Genomic DNA, 22,773 nt, shown 5'->3' with positions numbered 1-22,773 from the left:
TTTGGTGGATGCTTATTCTTTAGCCAAAATCCAAGAGGATTATATGTTCAATTTCAGAAAGAGTACTAAACACCAATGGAATGTACTTCCTTCTAATAATGCTGCCAGAAGTTCTGGGGATGATGTGATAGTAGCCTCGGGAAGAGAGGAAGATGATTCATTGTCATTGGAGGGTGATCAGATTCTTGATTGCTCTTGTTCTCTTTCAGTGACGAGTGAGAACAATAGTTTGTGTGGAGAGGAAATCTTGCTTCTTGAGGCTTATTCTGATGTAGGAACTCAGAGTTCCATAGAAACTGGGCGGAGTTTATGCGGTGTTGATGTTGTTGCTAAGGCCGGCAATCCAGTGGAACCAAATGATGAGACAAAGATTGTGAGTGATCCTGTTGCTGTGGCTGTGAGTCTTGAGGAAGAGATGGGCGATGACTCTGATCCAAAGCCATCTGCAGCTCTTCTTCAGTTGCCTCTGGAAAGAGCGGTGAATGGAACATTTAGCCGCAGTGTTTTTGAGGTGGATTATGTGCCTCTTTGGGGATTTACATCTATGTGGGGAAGAAGACCCGAGATGGAAGATGCAGTTGATGTGGTACCTCGTTTTCTTAAGATTCCTGTTCAAATGCTAATCGGTGACCGGGTTGCAAACTATTGTCGTGAGCGTGTCCATTCATCAATCTCTTGGGCAACTCAGCATTTTGAGTTGCTGAAGTATCTGGTTGGCTTGAGGCATCGATGGCGCTGGAAGAAAAAGAATGTGGGAAGGTTTAGGCTTTGGACTGTATTGGGCCTTGAGCTGCATTGTGTTTCTTTGGCAGCTTTCTTTCAATGGCATACAACAGAAGGTGCTAGTGTGCGACAGACAAAGAAAAAAAAAAAAAAAAAAAAAAGAAAAAAAAAGAAAAGAAAAGTGTGAGGAGAGATGTGTGTGCTGTCACGGTTGTGTTGCAAATGGTGGAATTGGGCATTGTGGAAGTCAGACTTGGGCAGTGTGTGCTCACGTGAGCTGGCTTGCTTGGAAAGCTGAATAGTGCGAAGGTGGGGAAGTGCAAACAAATATCAGACAATGGTTTGGGCTTTTGGCCTGCATTTTGACCCTAGGCTGCATTTGTATTTCAATATTCTTTGTATTCACTTGTAATAGGCAGCTTTCTTTCAATTGCACACCTTGTGGGCAAGGTGTTTTAAAGGAGCGGGTAATGTAATGGGTTAAAGTAGATGTAATAGGTACTGTTATAATATAGTTTAGTTAGTTGGGAAGGTTATAATACAGTTTAGTTAGTTGAGAGTTAGTTGAAGTGTTAGTTAGGAGAGGATGTATAAATAGTCTAAATGAGAATGTAATCAGTAGCTTTTGAGATAATTGTTCATTGTGAACTTGGAGGAGGAGTCCTCGAATACTCAAGGAGGTTTAGGTATCCTCGAAATACCTAGTTCAATAGTCAATTCATTCATTCTTTCTATTCTTTCTCTCTTTCCTTTTCATATTGGCATTCATAACAGCTGTTATTAGAACAGAACTGTTACACTTGACGTAGTCGGTCGTCGGAGGGAATTTTGTGGGCTTATTTTAACTTTGGAAACAAGGAAAAAGGAAACCCAAAAAAGAAGAAGAAAAATGAAAGAGTGTTGGAAGTTGACGACGGTGGCAGTACTTTGTCTTTACTGGGTTCCGATCGGGGGCTTCGCTGTGGAACAACAACTCCGGTTCGGGAAAAATGGGGAGTTCAAGATACTGCAAGTGGCGGACATGCATTTTGCCAACGGCAAGACGACGCCTTGTGTGAACGTGCTCCCCAGTCAGGCCGCCTCTTGCTCCGACCTCAACACAACCGCCTTTGTCCGCCGCATGATCCTCGCCGAGAAACCCCATCTCATTGTTTTCACCGGTAACTTTGTCTTTTCTTTATGCTGCCTGCTTCCTTTTAACAAGTGATATTGAACTTAGGCATACGATTAATTACTGTTAACCTTTGTGGTACAGGGGATAGCATCTTTGGGCTTCACGCTACGGATGCAGCCAAGTCTTTGAATGCTGCATTTGCGCCGGCAATCTCATCCAACATCCCGTGGGCTGCTGTTCTCGGGAACCATGATCAGGAATCTACCCTCTCAAGGGAAGGGGTGATGAAACATATTGTTGGCCTGAAGAACACACTGGCTCGGGTCAATCCTGTGGAAGCCCATATTATTGATGGTTTTGGGAACTATAACATCGAGGTTGGTGGTGTTAAGGGCTCTGGCTTTGAAAACAAGTCGGTTCTCAATCTGTACTTCCTTGACAGTGGAGATCGTTCCACTGTTTCTTCCATCCCTGGCTATGGTTGGATCAAACCCTCTCAACAACTTTGGTTTGAACGCACTTCTGCAAAGCTTCGGGTACTAATCTCACATTTTTATTTATTTTTTCAATTGGAAGTATAGAATATCACAACAAGAATACACTTATGATAATCTGTTTAACAACCATACCTGTTTTCATTGCAGAGAGCATTCATGGACAAGCCAGAGGCTCAGAAAGGGCCTGCACCCGGGCTTGCATACTTTCACATTCCGTTGCCGGAATTTGCGAGTTTCGAGTCGACGAACTTCACTGGTGTGAGACAGGAAAACATTAGCTCTGCTTCTGTGAACTCTGGCTTCTTCACAACCATGGTGGCTGCAGGGGATGTGAAGGCAGCTTTCACTGGCCATGACCATCTCAATGACTTCTGTGGCAAGCTAAACAATATACAGCTCTGTTATGCTGGGGGATTTGGATACCATGCTTATGGGAAGGCTGGATGGGCAAGGAGAGCCAGAGTGGTGGTAGCAAACTTGGAGAAAACAGAGAAGGGTGGTTGGGGAGCTGTAAAGTCGATCAAAACATGGAAGCGCCTTGATGATAAGCATCTCACGGCTATAGATGGTCAGGTCCTCTGGAGCAAGACCTCTGCCGGTAAGGTTTCTTAAAGTTCCATGCATGCTTTTTGCTTAATGGTGATCTTAGCTTATCCTGTAGCTTTACAGAAAAGCATTTGCTAGGAACATCTACATGATATACCCTGCTGATGCCAAAACATAACCTTTGTGTTTACACTTCTCTCTTGGTGGTACAGACCTAGGACCAGGTCTCCTTGTAGGCTTGAAGTCCATTCTTGCCAATGCCCTTGCCCTACTTTCATCATGAAAATTAGATAGGAAACACCACAAATCAATTTTCCTCCTTTTTGTTGTTTGTTATATATTGTCTTGTTTAAGACACATTTTGGCTTCTGTGACGTGTAGAAACTAGTTACTAATATAGAGAAATGATTATGGGGAGGACAAATAGCATGTCTCTGTACTAATATCAAACATGAATACCAGTTTCAGTATCCTTGTCAGATGCATCTATCTGCATTCTTGTTTTCCATTCGATGTCAACTGTTTTTACCCAATTTTCTAATTCTAGTTTGCTCTGAACAGAACCCCGCAGAAAAAAACAAATTGGTGGCACTTGAGTAGCAGGCGTATGAAAAACAATTACTATATACAAGTACATTGATAACAAGTTGGCTGTGAGGAAGAAAGTTTTGGAACTAGTTTGATGGGAACATTTTAATGTATTGTTACACTATAAATTTATCTAGACATTCTGTTTGGCATACGTATCTTGAGAATAACTGAAACTATAGGAGGTAACTTACAAGGCTACATGATGTTCTGGAGGAAGTTTTGTAATATGATTAAGTATTTGATTCTGTGTTCGAATATGGTATTCAGGTCTGAATAAAGTTTGGATATTTGTGTATTAAAGCTGGTTGCCTTTTGAACATAGTGATGCATTTGTAGTAAGTTAGTGTAATATTTTGAGGCATGGGGGCGTGGTGCAATGCAACAGACACAATCTGAGAAGATGACTAGGCTTTAACTCAGAATTACCACACATAAAGCAACTGGATTAAAGATTACAATACACTCAAGGAATGAGAACCTTGACTACAGCTCTTTCATTACTAATTTATTAAACAATAGCTTTTGTGACAAAAAATTAAGATTTTGTCATGACCATGAGCTAAAATAAAATGGCACATAAAACAAAATGTGTTTCAACTTCATACTACAAGGATTTAAGTTGAGTCCTCAGAGAAATACTTGGTCGCAAATTATGCTTGAACCAACCTTGGTAGCAAAATTTTCGTCAAGAAGGATCATCCTTGTTGCCCATGATTGATGCCTTTTGGTACCTCAATTTCTCAATCTCCTTTCCCAGAAAATCCAAAGTCGTGTCTGTAACATGGTTTGGCAAGCAGCCTGCATCCAGCATCATTTTTAAGAATTTGTATGCATCCTTTAATCGGCCTGCCTTGCTATGAACTTCAATGAGAGTGTTAAAAGTGACAACATCCGGATTGATTCCACTAGTCTTCATCTGCTCAAAAAGCTTGTTTACTTCCTCAATCCGGCCAGCCTTCCCAAGCGCATTAATCAGGGTGTTGTACATAACTATGTCAAGATAACCACCATCCTTAATTAACTTATCCAGAACAGCAGTGGCTAGATCTGCTCTTCCCATCTTCCCCAAGCCTTGGATGATCACATTGTATGTCGCAACATCTGCCGGACAAACCTTCTCACCCATGTCATTAAGGACCCCCCATGCCTGATTGAAATAGCCCTTCTTGACAAATGTACTCATCATTGAATTATAAGTGTAGCTCACAGGGTCAACACCCATATCACTGAAAATCTCAAACAACTTGCACGCTAAGCTCAGCTTTCCCTTGGCCAAAAATATAGACAAGAAAGTATTAACCATATCAATGTCAAAAGAGCCTGTCCCTTTTGTTTGAACCCTTCGCCCTCTAGATAGTGAAAATGGCTGAGAAGAATCCTCGGTGGACTTCATTTGACTAGCCAATTTATCCATATACGGGGATGATGACCACTGATCAATATCAGTGGATGAAGTGTCTTCATCTCCAATTCTAGGCTCATCTGAAACAAAGTTTGTGTCCATCGCCCTATCTGTAGAACTTATTAAACTCATAATCTCACCAAGGTCGCCTTTTGATGGGAACATTGGCGTATAATCCTTCATCTTGCTCTGTGGATTTTTCAGTGAAGCCTCCATACCAGCCTGCCATTTAAGAACATCAGCAACCAGATTACCATCCCTAACGTGCTTCATAAGCCTCTCTGTCCAATCCCACCGGCCATGCTTATGAAGCCCAATCAAGAGCGATGTTACAGTGACTAAATCAACAACAAAGCCTCTGCCTTCCATTTCTTCCACCAATCTTAGTGCTTCCTCAAGCAGACCCTCCCTACAAAGTTGCAACACAACAATGCTGTACGTAACACCATCCACAAACCGACCCTTCTTCTTCAAGTCACAAAACAGAGTGTAACCAGCCTCAGCCCTCCCATTCCTAAACAACCCATCAATCACAATATTATGCGTCCAACACGAGGCTCGTACACCATCTTGAACCATTTTCTCAAACAGTTGGCAGGCTTCCATGACCTTCCTCGACTTAAACATCCCATCTAGGAGTGAATTGTACACATTAGTATCCGGGCTAAACCCATTGTACTGCATCTCACTAAAAATCTTGCTTGCATCCTCCACTCGACAGGATTTACAGCACCCTTGAATAAGTATTCGATACATAAACTCATCCGGCTCATGACCGGATCCTTTCAATTCCTCCCACACATTTAGGGCATCTTCAACCTTCCCAACCAAGCATAGCACCTGAATTAAGCTATTATAGGTGCACATATCTGGACCCCATCCCCCAGAACCCCCAAAACTCTTTTCCTTCATTTCTTTGAATAGGCCTAAAGAGGTAGCCAAGTCACCCCAACAGCCAAATGCATGAATGCATATATTGTAACCCCAAGTATCAAACTCAAACCTATTCTTCTCCCTAAGCTTATCAAAGACTTGTTTGAATTCCATCCTCATGTTTGCTTTCCTAAGAGCAACCAACACTTGGTTACAGGCAATGGAGCTGGGGACTGAAGATGAACCATCCAGAAGCTTAAAGAAGATAGATAAGGCCAAACCCACCTGGTTTTTCCGAATCAGAGCCACAAGAACCGAGTTATACATGTTGGGATCCAAGCTCGTGGTGGCCCCCAGCTCCAGCTCCTCCATGTGATCCAAAATCTCGAGCGCCAAGTCGATCTTACCGGACCGAATCAACGCATCGAGTACGAGCTTGAAAGTCCCGGAATCGGCGACGACGCCGTCTTCCTTCATGGAAAGCAAGAGGCGAGGAATCTCGTGGAGGTGGTCGGCGCGGCAAGCGATGCGGAGGATGTGGACGTAGGCGCAGGCGGTGTGTTTGTAGTTTGGTCCCAGAGACGACCTACACCAGTCGAAGAAGTCGATTTTCTTGGAGGGGTGGAGGGAGTGGGAGCGGAGGATGTCGAGGAGGAGAGGCTCCGAGAGGGGGATGGAAGAAGGGTCGAGGTTTCGAGTGCCGGAGTCGGAGAGGGTTTTGGTGAGGGAGGCCACCAGTAGTAGGTCTCCCACTTTGGAGAGGCTGCTTCTTGCTGCTTGGGTTTTGGCGACGAGAATTCTTCCATGGCGCATTGCTGGCTTGCGCTGCGCTTCGCATTGCGACCAGTGAATTCTAACAAAAAAATCAAAAAATAAAATAAAAAAAATCACGCAAAAGACAAACCAGAATGCTGAGGCTGAGGCCGAGGCCGCAGCAGAACAGCCATTCTTGACGTTGTAGCGCTCTTGAGCCTGAACTTCATCAGCAACCCATCAGCAACGCATCCGCATTTTTGCTGGTTCTTAAAAAAAAAATAATAATAATAAAATAAAATTAAAACCAAACCAAAAACGCGTGCGCTTTTGGGTTTCTTTTCATTTTTTCCCCCTCTCCCAAATTCTCCCGCCCCCTCTCTCTCTCTCCCAAATTTCCCTGCCCCCACCCATCCATCACCGCAACCGGCCACCACCATCCAGTGGGTACGAAGCAGACGCGCCGCCGCCCACCACTGGCCCTTTCTCCTCTACCCTCTCCCCCAAACCCCCAAAACTCTTCCGTCCACCCTCTTCCACCCAGCAGCGTCGGCCACCACCAAGCAGTGCCTCCGACCACCACCAATTTCCGCCGAACGCCAACCATCCGGCCGATCTCTCTCAACCTCATGCGGTTTGGTCGCCTCCACCCACCGAACGACGCCCACACCATCCGCCTCTGCCCACCACCGGCGACGCCCACCCACAGGTCTTTTTTTAATTTTGATTCTTTAGGTTTTTTGGTTCTCTCATCTAGGTTTTGCTTAGTGATTTTTGCATCATTGTATTTTTGTGGGTTATGCTTTGTGCTCAACCGGGGTTTTTCATTTTGATTCTTTAGGTTTTTTGATTCAGTTAACTCAAAATGAAAATGAAAAACCCCAAAAAAAACCTAAAGATTCGTTACAACAACTAAGAATCAACTACAAACATTTATTTCCTTACAACAACATTGGATTCCCCTTTTCCTTACAACAACTACAAACATTCGTTCGCCAGCCAATCCAAGCTCGTTCAAACTCGATCCAACATTTTCGTTTTATTTTACTAATTTTCTATTAAATTTTGGACTTGTTTTTCTATATAAACTTGTCTAAGATGGCCTAGCTGCAGTTTTATGATGGTTTATGTGATATTTTCTTCAGTTTTCAATAGAAACATTCAATTATTGAGTTTAATTTTTAATAAAACAAGTGAAAAAATACGCATAAGAAATCATATACTCTCAAGACATACGTGTTTAATAGACACTCCATTTGAAGAAAAGTACCATCCCTCATTTGTTTGGGCATAAAATTCTTTATGGAAAAGGTTTTTTCAATTTTTGAGTGTTTGGTGCAACGTAAAATTAGTCAAATTAAATCATAAGCAGGATATATTGTTTGAAAATATTCATAAAAATTTTTAAAAATAAAAAATAAAAAAAGAAAAAAGAAAAAAGAAAAAGGAAAAGACCCTTAGCTATGAACGACAAAGTTAACAATAATCATGTTTATCTCATACACATTACATCAATTAATTAAGGTATAAAATACATTCACTCTTCAAAAAAAAAAAAAAAAAAAAAAAAAAAAAAAGGATACATTCTCTGCAACTTATTTTACATGCAAACAGTAATAAAGCAAAGGGTAATGATAAACACAACGCTGGCGTGCATGAACAATCATGCACGCCCAACAATTTTTTTATTTTTATATAATTAAAATTATAATTAATTTTATGTTTTCATGTTCATTGTAGCACCTCACTTTCCTCTCTATGTATTTATATCAAACACCAGTTGTACATTCTGTGTGGTGGGAAATAGAATAGCTTACCACCTTTCCCTATCAATGGGGTCATCAACCTCTTCCACTACCCAACCCACCAGAATTGCATCCTCTTGAGCTTGCCATTTGGATAAGAAGAATTTTTAGGTGATTGTTGGATGTGTAGCCACAAAATAACTTGGCGTGCCATTGTGATTACGAAGCCTCTTTCTCTGTCACCCATGATGTGCTTATATTTTGCACTAACTAGTGAGGCAGACCAAGTTGGACCTGCCTCTCTTTAAATAATCCAATTATCCAAAGAGAAAATAAGTTGTCACCAAATTTGATTTTGGCTACTACCTCTGTTGAGATAAAATAATTATAAGATCACTAATGAAGCAGGAAAATAGCAGTATAGAAAATAACAACCAGTCACACAAGACACCAAAATTTAAGTAGTTCAGCTTAACAAGTCTACTTCTACTACCGAAGATGATCAATAAGAGATTTACTAACAAAAGATGGAGTACAAAGAGTAGTACAAATAAATTACTCAAACCCAAAAGCCCAATACACCCAAGCTCACACTCACATAAAAGAGAATTTATTACAAAAGAGAAAAAATCTTAATTCCCTAAAGCTTGCAGCCGTTGAAAGCTGCTGCCCATCTCTCTCTCTGTTGTTCTCTCTACAAAGTTGTTGCCGTCTCTCACACGGAGCTACTACCCACCTTCACCAAAATGCCCAAATGACTATATATAAAATATAAAAGTCGGCCTAGAATGTTTCTCCATGGAAGCAAAGTCAAAATACTTCTTCTAAAGTGAGCAAACTTGATTGTGAAATAAAACAAGGAAAAGTCAAGATGTGTGATCGCAGGAGAAAAGACACAAAGTTGCAACCAAAACTAAATAGAGCCCACCATAACTTGTGAAATCAATTCATTATCCAACAATCTCTAATGCGAGTTGAAAAACCCGTCCAATAAAAAAGGACAATTGAATCGGCCGAGGGAATTGTGGGTTCACTTGTCTTGAGCAATGTAGAGTTTTATGCTCACCTATTCGGGGTAGGTGAACTCTACAATTTCTCTCTCTTAAAATGCAGACAACCCAATTTTAGGAAATTCCAATCCAAAAACTACATATTTTTTTATGCACTGGATTAATATTCACTAAATTATTGGTCATTCATCTAATACAATTTTCTTACAGTAGAATCAACTGGTGTGAAAAAAAATTAGTGGGTCAATTTTCCAGCAACTCACATTTACGCAATCGTTTTCTCGTGACATATACCCTTGCACTCTTTTCCACTCAAAACTAACACATCATTATGCTTGCACCCATGAACCTTCCTCGGTTGAACCTTCCTGTAAAGTTGAGAAATTTTGCAACGTGGGTCTGGTTCACATGATCACATGGGCCGTAATTATCTTCAATTTTCTTTTTAATCTATAAATGGCAGCCAAAGTTGAATAGATCCAACCTGACAACCTGAAAACAGGAGATAGAGAGGAGAGAGGGAGAGATGGCAGAATTGTTCATTAAACAGGCGGAGAATTACACGGAAGGTCGGCCTAGTTACCCTCCAGAATTATTTGAATTCATTGCTTCCAAGACATCCTGTAAAGACCTTGCATGGGACGTCGGCACCGGCAGCGGTCAGGCTGCTCAATCTGTGAGTTTCTTTTTCCCTTTCCTCTTCCTAAAAGTTGCAGCCTTTTTCTGAATATGGGATATTAGGCAAAATTCACTTTGGGCACTTCTATCATCACTGAAACATCAGGTCTTTGGTATATGATATATAATGCCTCCTAAAATTTTGGGAGCAGATGCAAATTCACCTGAGAAAGTTTTGATCAACATTTGTCAACTTGATTTGCAGCTAGCTGGGATGTACAAGAATGTGATAGCCACAGATACAAGCCCAAAGCAGCTGTCTTTTGCTCCAAAGCTACCCAATATAACATACCAGCAAACCCCTCCCACCATGTCTATAGCCGAGCTTGAAAGCAAAGTTGCTCCTCAATCAAGCGTGGATGTTGTGACGATTGCTCAGGCCTTACACTGGTTCGATCTCCCTAATTTCTACCAACAAGTGAAATGGATACTCAAAAAACCTCATGGTGTCATAGCTGCATGGTGCTACACCGTGCCAGAAGTCAATGACTTGGTCGACTCGGTCTTCAAAACCTATTATGGTATTATTGTAGACCCCTATTGGGAGTCGGCGCGTAAATTAGTGGACAACAAGTATAGGAGCATCCATTTTCCATTTGAGCCAGTGGATGGAGTTGATCACACTGGGACATTTGAGTTTGTAGCTGAAAAATTGATGGATTTAGATCATTATTTTACTTTCTTAAAATCATCGTCGGCGTATCAAACAGCAAGGGAGAAGGGTGTGGAGCTTTTGAGCGATGATGTGGTTGAGGATTTTAAGCGTGCTTGGAATGAAGATGGAAAAGACCATAAGGTTGTGAAGTTTCCTATTTATCTGAGGATTGGAAGAGTTGGGAATACGTAAAATTAAAAGACTAGCTTGATCGATCAAGTGTGGCTTATTTTATAGGAATTTCAATAAAACCATTTATGTTCAAAGGATTGATGAACCCATCTCCTTTGTCGATAATGTTGGAAGCATTATATCAGTTGTGTCAGTCACATTGCCATTTTATGAAATGGAATTCTGCGTTTGAATTAATGCTACTGATTAGAAAATTAAATGACATTTTGTTGATCAAGCTTTTGTGGGGATAGCTGTTGGCTTGGGAGAATACTTTTGCAGCTACGAGGGTTGCTCAACTATTGGTTGAATGTGTGATTTGCTTAAATTGCAATAGTAAATCATCAGTATACAGTGTATGAAATACTCAAATATAATATGGACGACACAGTTAACAATACTCATCTTTATCTCATACACATTACATCAATAAAGGTATTATGATACATTCACTCCGACTTATTTTACATGCAAACACTAAAGCAAAAGGAAATAAATGGAACCCCATGGACCATATATATATATATATATTGGATTCCCCTTTTGATAAGTAAGATTCATTTTAGAACCCCAAAAGACCTAAAGAATCAAAATGAAAAGGCCTGGTTGAGCACAAAACATAACCCACAAAAATACAATGATGCAAAAATCACTAAGCAAAACCTAGATGAGAGAACCAAAAAATCTAAAGAATCAAAATTAAAAAAGACTTGTGGGTGGATGTCACCGGTGGTGGGTAGAGGCGGATGGTGTGGGTGTCGTTCGGTGGGTGGAGGCGACCAAACCACATGATGTTGAGAGAGATCGGCCGGATGGTTGGCGTTCGGCGGAAATTGGTGGTGGTCGAAGGCACTGCTTGGTGGTGGCCAACATTGCTGGGTGGAAGAGGGTAGAGGGGAAAGGGCCAGTGGTGGGCGGCGGCGTGTTTGCTTCGTACCCACTGGATGGTGGTGGCCGGTTGTGGTGATGGGTGGGAGGGGGTGGGGAAATTTAGGAGAGAGGGGGCGAGAGAATTTGGGAGAAGGGAAAAAAATGAAAAGAAACCTAAAACTAAAGAGCACGCATTTTTGGTTTGGTTCAAATTTTAAATTTTTTATTTTTTTTTGAAGGCTGGTTAACCCAGATTGAGTTAACTAGCAAAAATGCGGATGAGTTACCGATGGGTTGCTACTCCGTAGCATTACTCTTAATTACACGAACTTACTTTTACACTTTTAACTTTCGAGTGGCAAAATTGTCTGAATAAATAAAATTATAATTTTGCCCCACAATTTAATTCATTGTTTGAATTCATTGCTTCCAAGACACCCTCTTAAGACCTTGCGTGGGATGTCGGCACCGGAAACGGTCAGGCTGCTCGATCTATGAGTTTTCATTTCCTCTTAGAAATTGCAACTTCTTGTTGTATATGGGAAATGGGAATATTCAATTCAGGCCAAATTCACTTTAGTCGCCAATGCATTTACCAATACGACATCGTAGGTATGGAATTTGGGGTCCTATTGGGATTAGGCCACACGAATGTATATGAAGTTTAATAGTCCCAAATTATGCAGACCCCAAAATATAAAACTATATTGGAAGAGTAAAACTAACTTAATAGAAGAAATATATTGTAGCATTACTCATTTAATTGTGTAGTTATATTTTAAGGAATAAGAATGCTCTGCAATTAGCAGTTTGAATTACATGTAATTCAGGTAGCCTCATTTAAAGACTTAAGGATTCTGAAAAGATAAATGAGATCAACACGTAACAAAGAAGATGAGAGAAATGTTTATTTCTTGAATATATGTCTTATGATATTTCTCAATACTTTTATGTTTACAAGGAACCTCTACATAGACATATGAGGAAAGACACATCCCATAAATCATGTGTAGATTGAATTCATTGTACGGTAAGATCAACATTTTGTGGATCGTGTCTTTCCTTAACACGATGTCGTCTCTATAGAGAGGGGGTTGTAATGCCCACTTATCCAAACAGCCTAGGGTACGGGACCTAAGTACATAACTAAAACTTTAGGCGGGAGAGAATTTGTATAGGTTTCGGACTACCCCCAAGTTCCAGCGTGGGGGTATTGAACTAAACCATTTTGCTCCAAATGAGTATTGAGTCCATTTCCCCTATCAATTGTGTTGATCACATTGCCATTTTATATAATGGAATTCTGCTGTTGAATGCTATTGATTAGAAGTTTAACTAATGGACACCGAATATCATTGTTAAAATTGCTATTTTGTTTACAAAGCAATGAGAGGTTGCGCTTGATGTTTATATCAGCAGCAGTAGATAAAGGGCCAGCCCAAAGGCTAGGCCACTTAGGCCGTTGCCTAGGGCTCCATTTAATAAGGCCCCAAAAAAATTTAATAAGGCCCAATTTAATAAGGATCAGCATAAAATAATAATAATAATAATTCAGAAAAAAAAAAAAAAAAAACTCTCAAACCAATGTCTGTCTCTTTGGTGGAATTTGGAGAATGAAATATTATTAAAAAACCTATCACCAACATCAATTGTCTCTGAGTTATGGAATTTCACATTAAAAGAGGAATCAAATAGTATTGTTTATTCTCAAAGTGAAATGTAGGCTGTCTCTTGTCTCTTTATTGTTGGAATTTCACATAAGAAAAAGAACTTTCACTTATATCTATTATCTAGCCTGCAATTTTTCTGGCTCTCTCGAAGATCAAGAACCTTCATACTAATTCTACAAAACCTTCTTCCTCTCCAAATTGAGAAATCTCTAAGAACTCTCTAGTCTTTGCCTCTATGATTTATTGTTTTATTTTTATAATTTATTTTATTATAGTCAGAAAATATATATATATATATATATATATATATATATAAAATTAATATTTTTAATCAAACATGTCTACTAGTAGAAAATATGCATCGGGATATGAAAAACTTAAAAAATAAAAAATAAAACAAAAAAAGAAGAAGAAGAAGAAGAAGAAGAAGAGCAGAGAAATTGATTGAATCTCAAAGAGAAGCTCTAAATAAATTTGTTATTAGCAATAAACAAAATATAGAGGATAATTTAGGTAAAAAACTCATAAATGAACAAGAAATTCATCTAAAAGAATTAGAAGATAATGAAAATATTATTGATGTATCTAACTCTATTGTTACAAATATTTATGACCCAGGCCAATGGAAAAATATTGATGCAAGAAAGTGCTTCAATTGACATATTAAATTATATAAAAAGACTTGATTCTTTCCCAAATGCATGTATCGCTTATAGAATTTTATTGACAATACATTTTGTTAGTTCTTATGTTGGCTTAATTCAGTTCCAAAATGCAGATGTTACTGTTCAATGGGCTCAAACACTGATATAGAATGCTCAAAATCCGATCTCCACCGTTCATAATGTAGATTCATGTGTTATGAACGTCCCTGCAAAATTTCAGCTCAATCGGACCACAAACGCCTATCGATCGGAGCTGTTGATCAAGACTGGACAGGCCGGGTCCGGACCGCAATTCCTAGGGTCCGGACCTCATTTCCAGAAACTAAAATCTTGCTCCACAAAGCCGTGTCCGGACACCCCGTAAGTTTTAGGCCCAAAAACGTGATTTTAAGTAGGTTAGGTCTAGGGTTTTGTCGGGGGTATATATACATCATTATAGAAGAGAGAAGTACGAATTTTTACCCCCAGAGAGTTCGTCGGAGGCTGTGCTAAGAGAGATCATATGTGGTGAGCGTTAAATTAAATCTCTTAGAGTTTTAGTTATTCCTTTGATAAATCTACGGTTGAGAAGTCTATCGGAAGGGTCCGGTAAAGGAGAATCACGTTGAAGAAGATTGTGAGCAAAGAGACGAGTTGTAGGCTTGTCAATCTTACAGAGCCAAGGTCTTGCAAAGGGTTGTAAGTGTTCCTAGTGTCTGTAATCTCTAGATAATCTTTTGATAGTAATTTCCTGGGTTTGGCTGCCCCGGAGAGGTTTTACTTTTAGATCGGTTTCTAAAAGGTTTCCTCTTCGAAACCAAAATATCTGTGTGTGTCTCTTTATTGCTTTATATATTTTGGGTGATTGAATTATTGTTTATTGCTTCATAATATTAATTCCGCATAAATTGTGATAAACAAGTTTTTGGAGTCGGCATAGCGTTTTTCACATGTTACAGTTGCTTCTGCAGAAAGAAGTTTTTCAAAATTAAAATTGATAAAATCCTACCTAAGATCAACAATGTCACAAGAGAAATTATATGCATTAGCCATATTATCAATTGAAAAATGGATGTTAGCAAATTTTGATTACAAAAACTTAATCAGTAATTTTGCATCCCAAAAAGCGAGAAGAATGATTTTTAAAATAAAATATAATAATAATATTAAAATAAATATATATTTTTTACTTAAAAAAAGAAATAAGGCTTCATTTCAAAGTTTCGCCTAAGGCCCAAAAATACATTGGGCCGACCCTAAGAGTAACTCTCCTTTTCTATTTTCATTTTCATTGTAGCACCTCACTTTCCTCTCTATGTATTTATATCAAACACCTGTTGTACTTTCTGTGTGGTGGGAAATAGAATAGCTTACCACCTTTCCCTATCAATGGGCTCATCAACCTCTTCCACTACCCAACCCACCAGAATTACATCATCTTGAGCTTGCCATTTGGATAAGAAGAATTTTTAGGTGATTGTTGGATGTTTAGCTACAAAACAACTTGGCGTGCCGATGTGATTACAAAGCCTCTTTCTCTGTAACCATGACGTGCTTATATTCTGCACTGACTAGTGAGGCAGACCAAGTTGGACCTGCCTCTCTTCAAATAATCCAATTCTCCAAAGAGAAAATAAGTTGTCACCAAATTTGATTTTGGCTACTACCTCTGTTGAGATAAAATAATTATAAGATCAGTAATAAAGCAGGAAAATAGCAGCATAGAAAATAACAACCAGTCACATAAGACACCAAAATTTAAGTGGTTCGGATAACAAGTCTACATCCACTACCGAAGACGATCAAAAAGAAATTTACTAACAAAAGATGGAGTACAAAGAGTAGTACAAATAAACTACTCAAACCCAAAAGTCCTAATATACCCAAGCTCACACTCACATAAAAGAAAATTTATTACAAAAGAGAAAAAATCTTAATTCCCTAAAGCTTGCAGCCCTTGGAAGCTGCTGCCCATCTCTTTCTCTGTTTTTCTCTCTACAAAGTTGTTGCTCTCTCTCACACGGAGCTACTACCCACCTTCACCAAAATGGCCGAATGGCTATATATAAAATATAAAAGTCGGCCAAGAATGTTTCTCCGTGGAAAAATCAAGATGTGTGAGTGCAGGAGAAAAGACACAAAGTTGCAACCAAAACTAAATGGAGCCTACCATGACTTGTGAAATCAATTCATTATCCAACAATCTCTAATGTGTGTTGAAAAACCCATCTCATAAAAAAGGACAATTGAATCGGCTGAGAGAATCTTGGGTTCACTTGTCTAGAGCAATGTAGAGTTTTATGCTCACCTATTCGGGATAGGTGAACTCTACAATTCATCTCTCTTAAGATGCAGACAACCCAGTTTTAGGAAATTCCAATCCAAAAACTACATATTTTTGATGCACTGGATTAAAATTCACTAAATTATTGGTCATTATTCATCTGATACAATTTTCTTACTGTAGAATAAATTGGTGTGAAAATAAATAAATAAAAAAATAAAAAATTAGTGGGTCAATTTTCCAGCAACTCACATTTACGCAGTCGTTTTCTAGTGACATATACCCTTACGCTTTTTCCACTCAAAACTAACACATCATTACACTTGCACCCATGAACCTTCCTCGGTTGAACCTTCCTGTAAAGTTGAGAAATTTTGCAACGTGGGTCTGATCCGTAATTATCTTCAATTTTTTTTTTTTTTTTTTTAATCTATAAATGGCAGCCAAAGTTGAATAGATCCAACCTGACAACCTGAAAACGGGAGATAGAGAGGAGAGAGGGAGAGATGGCAGAATTGTTCATTAAACAGGCGGAGAATTACGCGGAAGGTCGGCCTAGTTACCCTCCAGAATTGTTTGAATTCATTGCTTCCAAGACATCCTGTAAAGACCTTGCATGGGACGTCGGCACCGGAAGCGGTCAGGCTGCTCAATCTGTGAGTTTCCTTTTCCCTTTCCTCTTCCTAAAAGTTGCAGCCTTTTTCTGAATATGGGATATTAGGCAAAATTCACTTTGGGCACTTCTATCATCACTAAAACATCAGGTCTTTGGAATATGATATATAATGCCTCCTAAAATTTTGGGAGCAGATGCAAATTCCCCTGAGAAATTTTTGATCAACATTTGTCAACTTGATTTGCAGCTAGCTGGGATGTACAAGAATGTGATAGCCACAGATACAAGCCCAAAGCAGCTGTCTTTTGCTTCAAAGCTACCCAATATAACATACCAGCAAACCCCTCCCACCATGTCTATAGCCGAGCTTGAAAGCAAAGTTGCTCCTCAATCAAGCGTGGATGTTGTGACGATAGCTCAGGCCTTCCACTGGTTCGATCTCCCTAATTTCTACCAACAAGTGAAATGGATACTCAAAAAACCTCATGGTGTCATAGCTGCATGGTGCTACACCGTGCCAGAAGTCAATGACTCGGTCGACTCGGTCTTCAAACCCTATTACGGTATTACTGTAGAACCCTATTGGGAGCCGGCGCGTAAATTAGTGGACGACAAGTATAGGAGCATCCATTTTCCGTTCGAGCCAGTGGATGGAGTTGATCACACTGGGCCATTTGAGTTTGTAGCTGAAAAATTGATGGATTTAGATCATTATTTTACTTACTTAAAATCATGGTCAGCGTATCAGACGGCGAGGGAGAAGGGTGTGGAGCTTTTGAGCGATGATGTGGTTGAGGATTTTAAGCGTGCTTGGAATGAAGATGGAAAAGATCATAAGGTTGTGAAGTTTCCTATTTATCTGAGGATTGGAAGAGTTGGGAATACGTAAAATTAAAAGACTAGCTTGATCGATCAAGTGTGGCTTATTTTATAGGAATTTCAATAAAACCATTTATGTTCAAAGGATTGATGAACTCATCTCCTTTGTCAATAATGTTGGAAGCAATATATCAGTTGTCAGTCACATTGCCATTTTATGAAATGGAATTCTGCGTTTGAATTAATGCTACTGATTAGAAAATTAAATGACATTTTGTTGATCAAGCTTTTGTGGTGATAGGTGTTGGCTTGGGAGAATACTTTTGCAGCTACGAGGGTTGCTCAACTATTGGTTGAATGTGTGATTTGCTTAAATTGCAATACTAAATCATTAGTATACAATGTATGAAATATTCATATTTAAACTTAGAGCTATTCATGTTTATCTCATACACATTACATCAATATAGGTATTATGATTCATTCACTGCGACTTATTTTACATGCAAACACTAATTCAAAAGGAAATATATATATTTGGATTCCCCTTTTGATAAGTAAGATTCATTTAAGAACCCCAAAAGACCTAAAGAATCAAAATGAAAAACCCCGGTTGAGCACAAAACGTAACCCACAAAAATACAATGATGCAAAAATCACTAAGCAAAACCTAGATGAGAGGACCAAAACACCTAAAGAATCAAAATTAAAAAAGACTTGTGGGTGGGTGTCACCGGTGGTAAGCAAAGGTAGATGGTGTGGGTGTTGTTCGGTGGGTGGAGGCAACCAAACCGCGTGAGGTTGAGATAGATCAGCCGGATGGTTGGCATTCGACGGAAATTGGTGGTGGTCGGAGGCACTGCTTGGTGGTGGCCGGCGCTGTTGGGTGGAAGAGGGTGGAGGGAAGACTTTTGGGGGTTTGGGAGAGAGGGTAGAGGGGAAAGGGCCAGTGGTGGGCGGCGGTGTGTCTGCTTCGTACCCACTGAATGGTGGTGGCCGGTTGTGGTGATGGGTGGGAGGGGGTGGGGAAATTTAGGAGAGAGAAGGGGCGGGAGAATTTGGGAAAGTGGGGGAAAAATGAAAAGAAACCTAAAATTAAAGAGCACGCGTTTTTGGTTTGGTTAAATTTTTTTTTTTTTTTTTTTTTTAAAAGCTGGTTAACCCAGGTTGAGTTAACTAGCAAAAATGCGGACGAGTTGCTAGTGGGTTGCTACTTGCTACTCCGTAGCATTACTCTTAATTACACAAACTTACTTTTACACTTTTAACTTCAAAGTGGCAAAATTGTTTGAAAAAATAAAATTATAATTTTGCCCCACAATTTAATTAATACTTTAATCCTAGATAAATAACCTACATAATGTTCAAACTCAAAACTTTTATTTTAATTCCATGTTAAATTCCCGTTTATTTCAAAATTTTATGGTGATCAAAAATGGTATACAGCAAATTAAACATCTCAGAATCTTTATACCATTGGGAAATGAATTAATGCATTGAAGTAATAAGAGCATCTCAAGCAACGTCATGTAATAACCTAATCAAAAAGTACTATTATTTACTTTAGCTGATGCTTTTTCTACACACGCTTCGACAAATTTTTTATTCTCTTCTCTACTTTCTTTTAAATATTATTCCAATTCTTTTTTTTTTTGTTTTTTCTATTATATTCTTGCCAACACTCATATTTTCAATCATTCAATCTTTTCTAATTCCATATTTTCTTGTTGGGAACGTGAGAAACAAGGAAAGAACAATTTTTTTTTTTTTTTTTTTCAAACATTCATCATCAGTTTTGTATATTTTTTTGTCTTCTTCTCCTTTTCGCAATAGATCCTCAACAATAGTATTATCGTTTTATTTTCTCATTTATCCTCAACAATAGATATATAAAATCGATGAACTCATTCTTTCTAGTTTTGTTGAGGATATATTTTAGAGAAATGCTGGATCAGATTCCAAGCAGAAGAAAGGGATGGTTGATCATATATATCTGTGATCACTTTCGAATGATGCTCTCCCATTTGGTGCTACTTTCTAATGATGCTTACTGCTTTACTTATAATAACAGAAAAGCTTTACTGGCATCAAGATTCTCACCTCATTATGGTTAATATTTAAATGGAAAGTCAAGAATAATGTTGAATCTCTGTGTTCATGTAATGATGATGCACATATTAGCTTAGCAGTTAATGATGCTGTGATCTCACTAATGCAAAATTTCCAGGGAAAGAGCAATAGAAAATTAAAGAAAGATTTAAAGTAGATTGCTTCCAAGGGGTTGATTTGATGCAGGATATTATTCATGTTCGTTCCCATTTTGGGGAGGTGGTTGGCTTATATATAGAAGCATAAACATGTCTAACTGCATTGTGGTTCAAAGCACAAGAAAATAGAAGAGAAAGGAGGGTGTGCATCCAGTTAAGATGAATTCATTTGGAGAATGGAAGCCTGTTGGTGCCATGGTAGTCGTCAATTTTGCATTGGCCATAGTGAATTTACTTCTTAAGAAGGTTCTTAATGAAGGAACAAACCAATTAATTATCGTTGCATACCGACAGTCCATTTCTGCTATTTTCTTGGGGCCCATTGCCTACTTCTGGAATAGGTATAGTTTCTTAAACCTTTTCATCTAAAGATTGTTCTCATCAATTTACTTTTCTTGTTCTTTTGAACAGGTTTAATAAAGGGACTAAAATACTTGGTTTTCTTGCAGGAAAAGCAGACCTGAACTTACAGCTTGTATCTTATGTCAACTTTTCTTTAGTGCTCTGGTTGGGTTAGTTATGGCAGATTGTCCATTTGAATTCTTACAATTACAACAGATACTGGTAGTCTTAGTCTCTTAGACAACTACTAATTTTTTCAGGGTAACACTCACACAATACTTGTTCCTTCTTGGACTTCAATACACATCTGCTACGTTCACATGTGCTTTCATCAGTATGGTGCCTGTAAACACATTTCTACTGTCACTTCCATTTGGGTAAGTAAAAGCAATAGGCGCCTACTTTTATTCTTTGGTAAACTTTTTAAAGGGTGCTTTTTACTTTTTAGTTGTGATGTGACATAATGTGAAAGTAGTTTGAGAGTATTTTGTATTTTGAATTATTTGTTAATGTTTTTTCTTTTTGGCTAAAAAGCAAAAAGCTGTCATAAAAAGTATTGTCAAACGAGCCATAATAATTGACACTCTATGGTAACTCTTTGCAGTCTAGAGAAAGTGAACATAAAGAGCAAATACGGGAGGGCTAAGGTGTTGGGAGCTGTGGTATGCATTGGTGGTGCTTTGTTATTAACCCTATACAAAGGAACTCCACTAAACAACCCACAATCACGAGCCACAACTCACATAGCTAACCAAGACACCATGATGGTTTCGGCTAAGACAGAAAGGTGGGCCATTGGTTCGATACTTAATGCTGCAGGCTGCTTGTTGTGGTCTTCATGGTTCCTTATACAAGCAAAGATTGGCAAAAGATATCCCTGTCAATATTCTAGCACTGCAATTCTGAGCTTTTTTGGCGCCATTCAATCTGCAGTCTTGTGTTTGATCACGGAGAGAAACCTTGGCATGTGGGTTATGAAAGGGAAGTTGGAGATATTAACTGTCATATATGCTGTAAGTACTCTTTCTAAGATTCAAAAGTTGCAGTGCACATAATCGTGATTTTCTTTTGAATTTCATGTTTATATCTCTTATTCCTTAATGTTGGATCCAACAATCAATGAACGGCTCAAATAAGGAAGGTTTCTTTGAATAGCGTTTAATCCAAAATTAGGATACTCCATAAACCTAGTTCTTCATTTTTGGACACAGGGGATGGTGGGATCAGGCTTGTGCTATGTGGCGATGTCATGGTGTGTCAAACAAAGAGGTCCACTCTTCACGTCAGCATTTACCCCCCTGATAGAGATATTTGTAGCTATCTTTGATTTCTTTATCTTGCATGAACAAATTTACGTTGGAAGGTTGATACCTTTTATCACTTTTAAATAATTTGTTGTTTATCAGATATTAAATTGTCCTTAACATTCTTCATTGGTAATGAACAGTATTCTGGGATCTATCCTAGTTGTAATTGGCATGTATATTCTTCTATGGGGTAAACGCAATGAGAAGCAAGGCCAAACAGCAGAAGAAGATGCAGATTGTAATACAGTGTCAAGGGTCATACCTGTCACAAATCAACCAAATTTGCCCTTGACCAGTTTTGATTAGTTCCAATCAATTCACGCACCTACACTCTGCAATCACCAAAGCATGGGTTCAAACATCTTGAACTACTGCAACCCATTCTTCATGTTGATCTGATTGAATAATGAAAGGCAATATAACCAGCTGAAACGAGGGTATGGTTTTGTTTTGATGGATGAAGACAGACTACAGTTTAGTACGGCTATGACAACTTTTTGTATTACAGCTGTAGAAAGTTATACCAAATTTCTATTTTGAATAAAATACTTATTTAAATCTTTTAAATGTGAAAGGAAAGTAATTTCCTTGTCACATAAGGAATTAATATTCTTTGTCCAACAAAGTAACAAAAAAAAAAAAAGAAAAAAAAAGATTAATCCTCATTGGTGGCTGCTATAACTTAACCTCTCCCTCTGAAAATAAAAAGCAGTAACATGCTAAAAAAATCCATTCTCTAATATATTGTTGGAAGTAAAAGAACTACAGATGGGAGGACCATAGATAATCAATATAACTTGGGAACAATTATTATCAAGACAGAGCTGACAACTAATGACTAGTAGTATTTTCAAGCATATTCATGATGCTATCTTTCACCATGTGAGATGGTTAATAGGAAAATTATATCCCAACAGTAAATTCACACTCTATTTAACAAAGATACAAAGACATTCAACAAGCATGATTTTGGGAATTTAGCCCGAACAGGTATTGAGCCCTTAGAATCATAGTATATGACATGCGTTCATGCACATGTTCTGCCGAGCATGAGCTCACACACATGAGAATCCAGATAACTCTAAAGTTTCAAAACAATCATAAAACATACTGAAGGATTATACTAAACCTTCCTGGTAGCTGCTATAAACAAAACCTCTCCTTCATCCCATCACCAAGCCCACATTTGCTATTTC

At 38.7% G+C, this 22,773-nt stretch overlaps 5 protein-coding genes across 6 annotated transcripts; 4 read left to right on the top strand and 1 right to left on the bottom strand.

Annotated features, from left to right (window-relative positions):
- Window positions 1-1,527: 1,527 nt before the first annotated feature.
- On the top strand, window positions 1,528-3,771 carry LOC132187247 (putative inactive purple acid phosphatase 29). Its single transcript, XM_059601494.2, has 4 exons — window positions 1,528-1,883; window positions 1,979-2,373; window positions 2,482-2,932; window positions 3,442-3,771. Exons 1-4 carry the CDS (start codon window positions 1,613-1,615, stop codon window positions 3,474-3,476), a joined length of 1,152 nt encoding a protein of 383 aa, XP_059457477.2. The 5' UTR covers window positions 1,528-1,612; the 3' UTR covers window positions 3,477-3,771.
- A 121-nt stretch (window positions 3,772-3,892) lies between these two features.
- LOC132188682 (Tetratricopeptide repeat (TPR)-like superfamily protein) lies at window positions 3,893-6,762 on the bottom strand. The gene has a single exon (XM_059603206.2). The coding sequence runs from the start codon at window positions 6,557-6,559 to the stop codon at window positions 4,157-4,159; it is 2,403 nt and encodes an 800-aa protein (XP_059459189.2). The 5' UTR covers window positions 6,560-6,762; the 3' UTR covers window positions 3,893-4,156.
- A 104-nt stretch (window positions 6,763-6,866) lies between these two features.
- LOC132188684 (uncharacterized) lies at window positions 6,867-10,996 on the top strand. 2 transcript variants are annotated; one of them, XM_059603209.2, is made up of 3 exons: window positions 6,867-7,208; window positions 9,757-9,930; window positions 10,138-10,996. In XM_059603209.2, exons 2-3 carry the CDS (start codon window positions 9,781-9,783, stop codon window positions 10,777-10,779), a joined length of 792 nt encoding a protein of 263 aa, XP_059459192.2. In that variant the 5' UTR covers window positions 6,867-7,208; window positions 9,757-9,780; the 3' UTR covers window positions 10,780-10,996. The 2 variants fall into 2 exon arrangements, with proteins under 2 accessions (XP_059459192.2, XP_059459191.2); XM_059603208.2 differs by having other exon boundaries at window positions 7,118-7,208; window positions 9,718-9,930.
- A 5,681-nt stretch (window positions 10,997-16,677) lies between these two features.
- LOC132188683 (uncharacterized) lies at window positions 16,678-18,111 on the top strand. The gene is made up of 2 exons (XM_059603207.2): window positions 16,678-16,882; window positions 17,090-18,111. Exons 1-2 carry the CDS (start codon window positions 16,733-16,735, stop codon window positions 17,729-17,731), a joined length of 792 nt encoding a protein of 263 aa, XP_059459190.2. The 5' UTR covers window positions 16,678-16,732; the 3' UTR covers window positions 17,732-18,111.
- Window positions 18,112-20,072: 1,961 nt separating this feature from the next.
- On the top strand, window positions 20,073-21,988 carry LOC132188670 (WAT1-related protein At3g30340-like). The gene is made up of 6 exons (XM_059603191.2): window positions 20,073-20,269; window positions 20,378-20,440; window positions 20,531-20,647; window positions 20,875-21,283; window positions 21,482-21,633; window positions 21,718-21,988. Exons 1-6 carry the CDS (start codon window positions 20,088-20,090, stop codon window positions 21,881-21,883), a joined length of 1,089 nt encoding a protein of 362 aa, XP_059459174.1. The 5' UTR covers window positions 20,073-20,087; the 3' UTR covers window positions 21,884-21,988.
- Window positions 21,989-22,773: the final 785 nt, after the last annotated feature.

Source organism: Corylus avellana, chromosome 6, assembly GCF_965113065.1.
Source record: "Corylus avellana chromosome 6, dhCorAvel1.hap1.2, whole genome shotgun sequence".
NCBI lineage: Eukaryota > Viridiplantae > Streptophyta > Magnoliopsida > Fagales > Betulaceae > Corylus > Corylus avellana.
Note: the sequence above shows the minus strand (reverse complement) of the source record. Positions and strands in the feature narration are given on the sequence as shown.

What these genes read in the sequence shown, in the direction of transcription:
- LOC132187247 (XM_059601494.2), top strand. Translation starts at nt 1,613, where the DNA reads ATGAAAGAGTGTTGGAAGTTGACGACGGTGGCAGTACTTTGTCTTTAC. An exon ending in GCACTTCTGCAAAGCTTCGG is followed by an intron (nt 2,374 to 2,481) that starts GTACTAATCTCA and finishes TTTTCATTGCAG; the next exon opens with AGAGCATTCATGGACAAGCC. An exon ending in CTGGAGCAAGACCTCTGCCG is followed by an intron (nt 2,933 to 3,441) that starts GTAAGGTTTCTT and finishes TGCTCTGAACAG; the next exon opens with AACCCCGCAGAAAAAAACAA.
- LOC132188682 (XM_059603206.2), bottom strand. Translation starts at nt 6,559, where the DNA reads ATGCGCCATGGAAGAATTCTCGTCGCCAAAACCCAAGCAGCAAGAAGC.
- LOC132188684 (XM_059603209.2), top strand. Translation starts at nt 9,781, where the DNA reads ATGGCAGAATTGTTCATTAAACAGGCGGAGAATTACACGGAAGGTCGG. An exon ending in GCGGTCAGGCTGCTCAATCT is followed by an intron (nt 9,931 to 10,137) that starts GTGAGTTTCTTT and finishes CTTGATTTGCAG; the next exon opens with CTAGCTGGGATGTACAAGAA.
- LOC132188683 (XM_059603207.2), top strand. Translation starts at nt 16,733, where the DNA reads ATGGCAGAATTGTTCATTAAACAGGCGGAGAATTACGCGGAAGGTCGG. An exon ending in GCGGTCAGGCTGCTCAATCT is followed by an intron (nt 16,883 to 17,089) that starts GTGAGTTTCCTT and finishes CTTGATTTGCAG; the next exon opens with CTAGCTGGGATGTACAAGAA.
- LOC132188670 (XM_059603191.2), top strand. Translation starts at nt 20,088, where the DNA reads ATGAATTCATTTGGAGAATGGAAGCCTGTTGGTGCCATGGTAGTCGTC. An exon ending in CTACTGTCACTTCCATTTGG is followed by an intron (nt 20,648 to 20,874) that starts GTAAGTAAAAGC and finishes AACTCTTTGCAG; the next exon opens with TCTAGAGAAAGTGAACATAA. An exon ending in GAACAAATTTACGTTGGAAG is followed by an intron (nt 21,634 to 21,717) that starts GTTGATACCTTT and finishes GGTAATGAACAG; the next exon opens with TATTCTGGGATCTATCCTAG.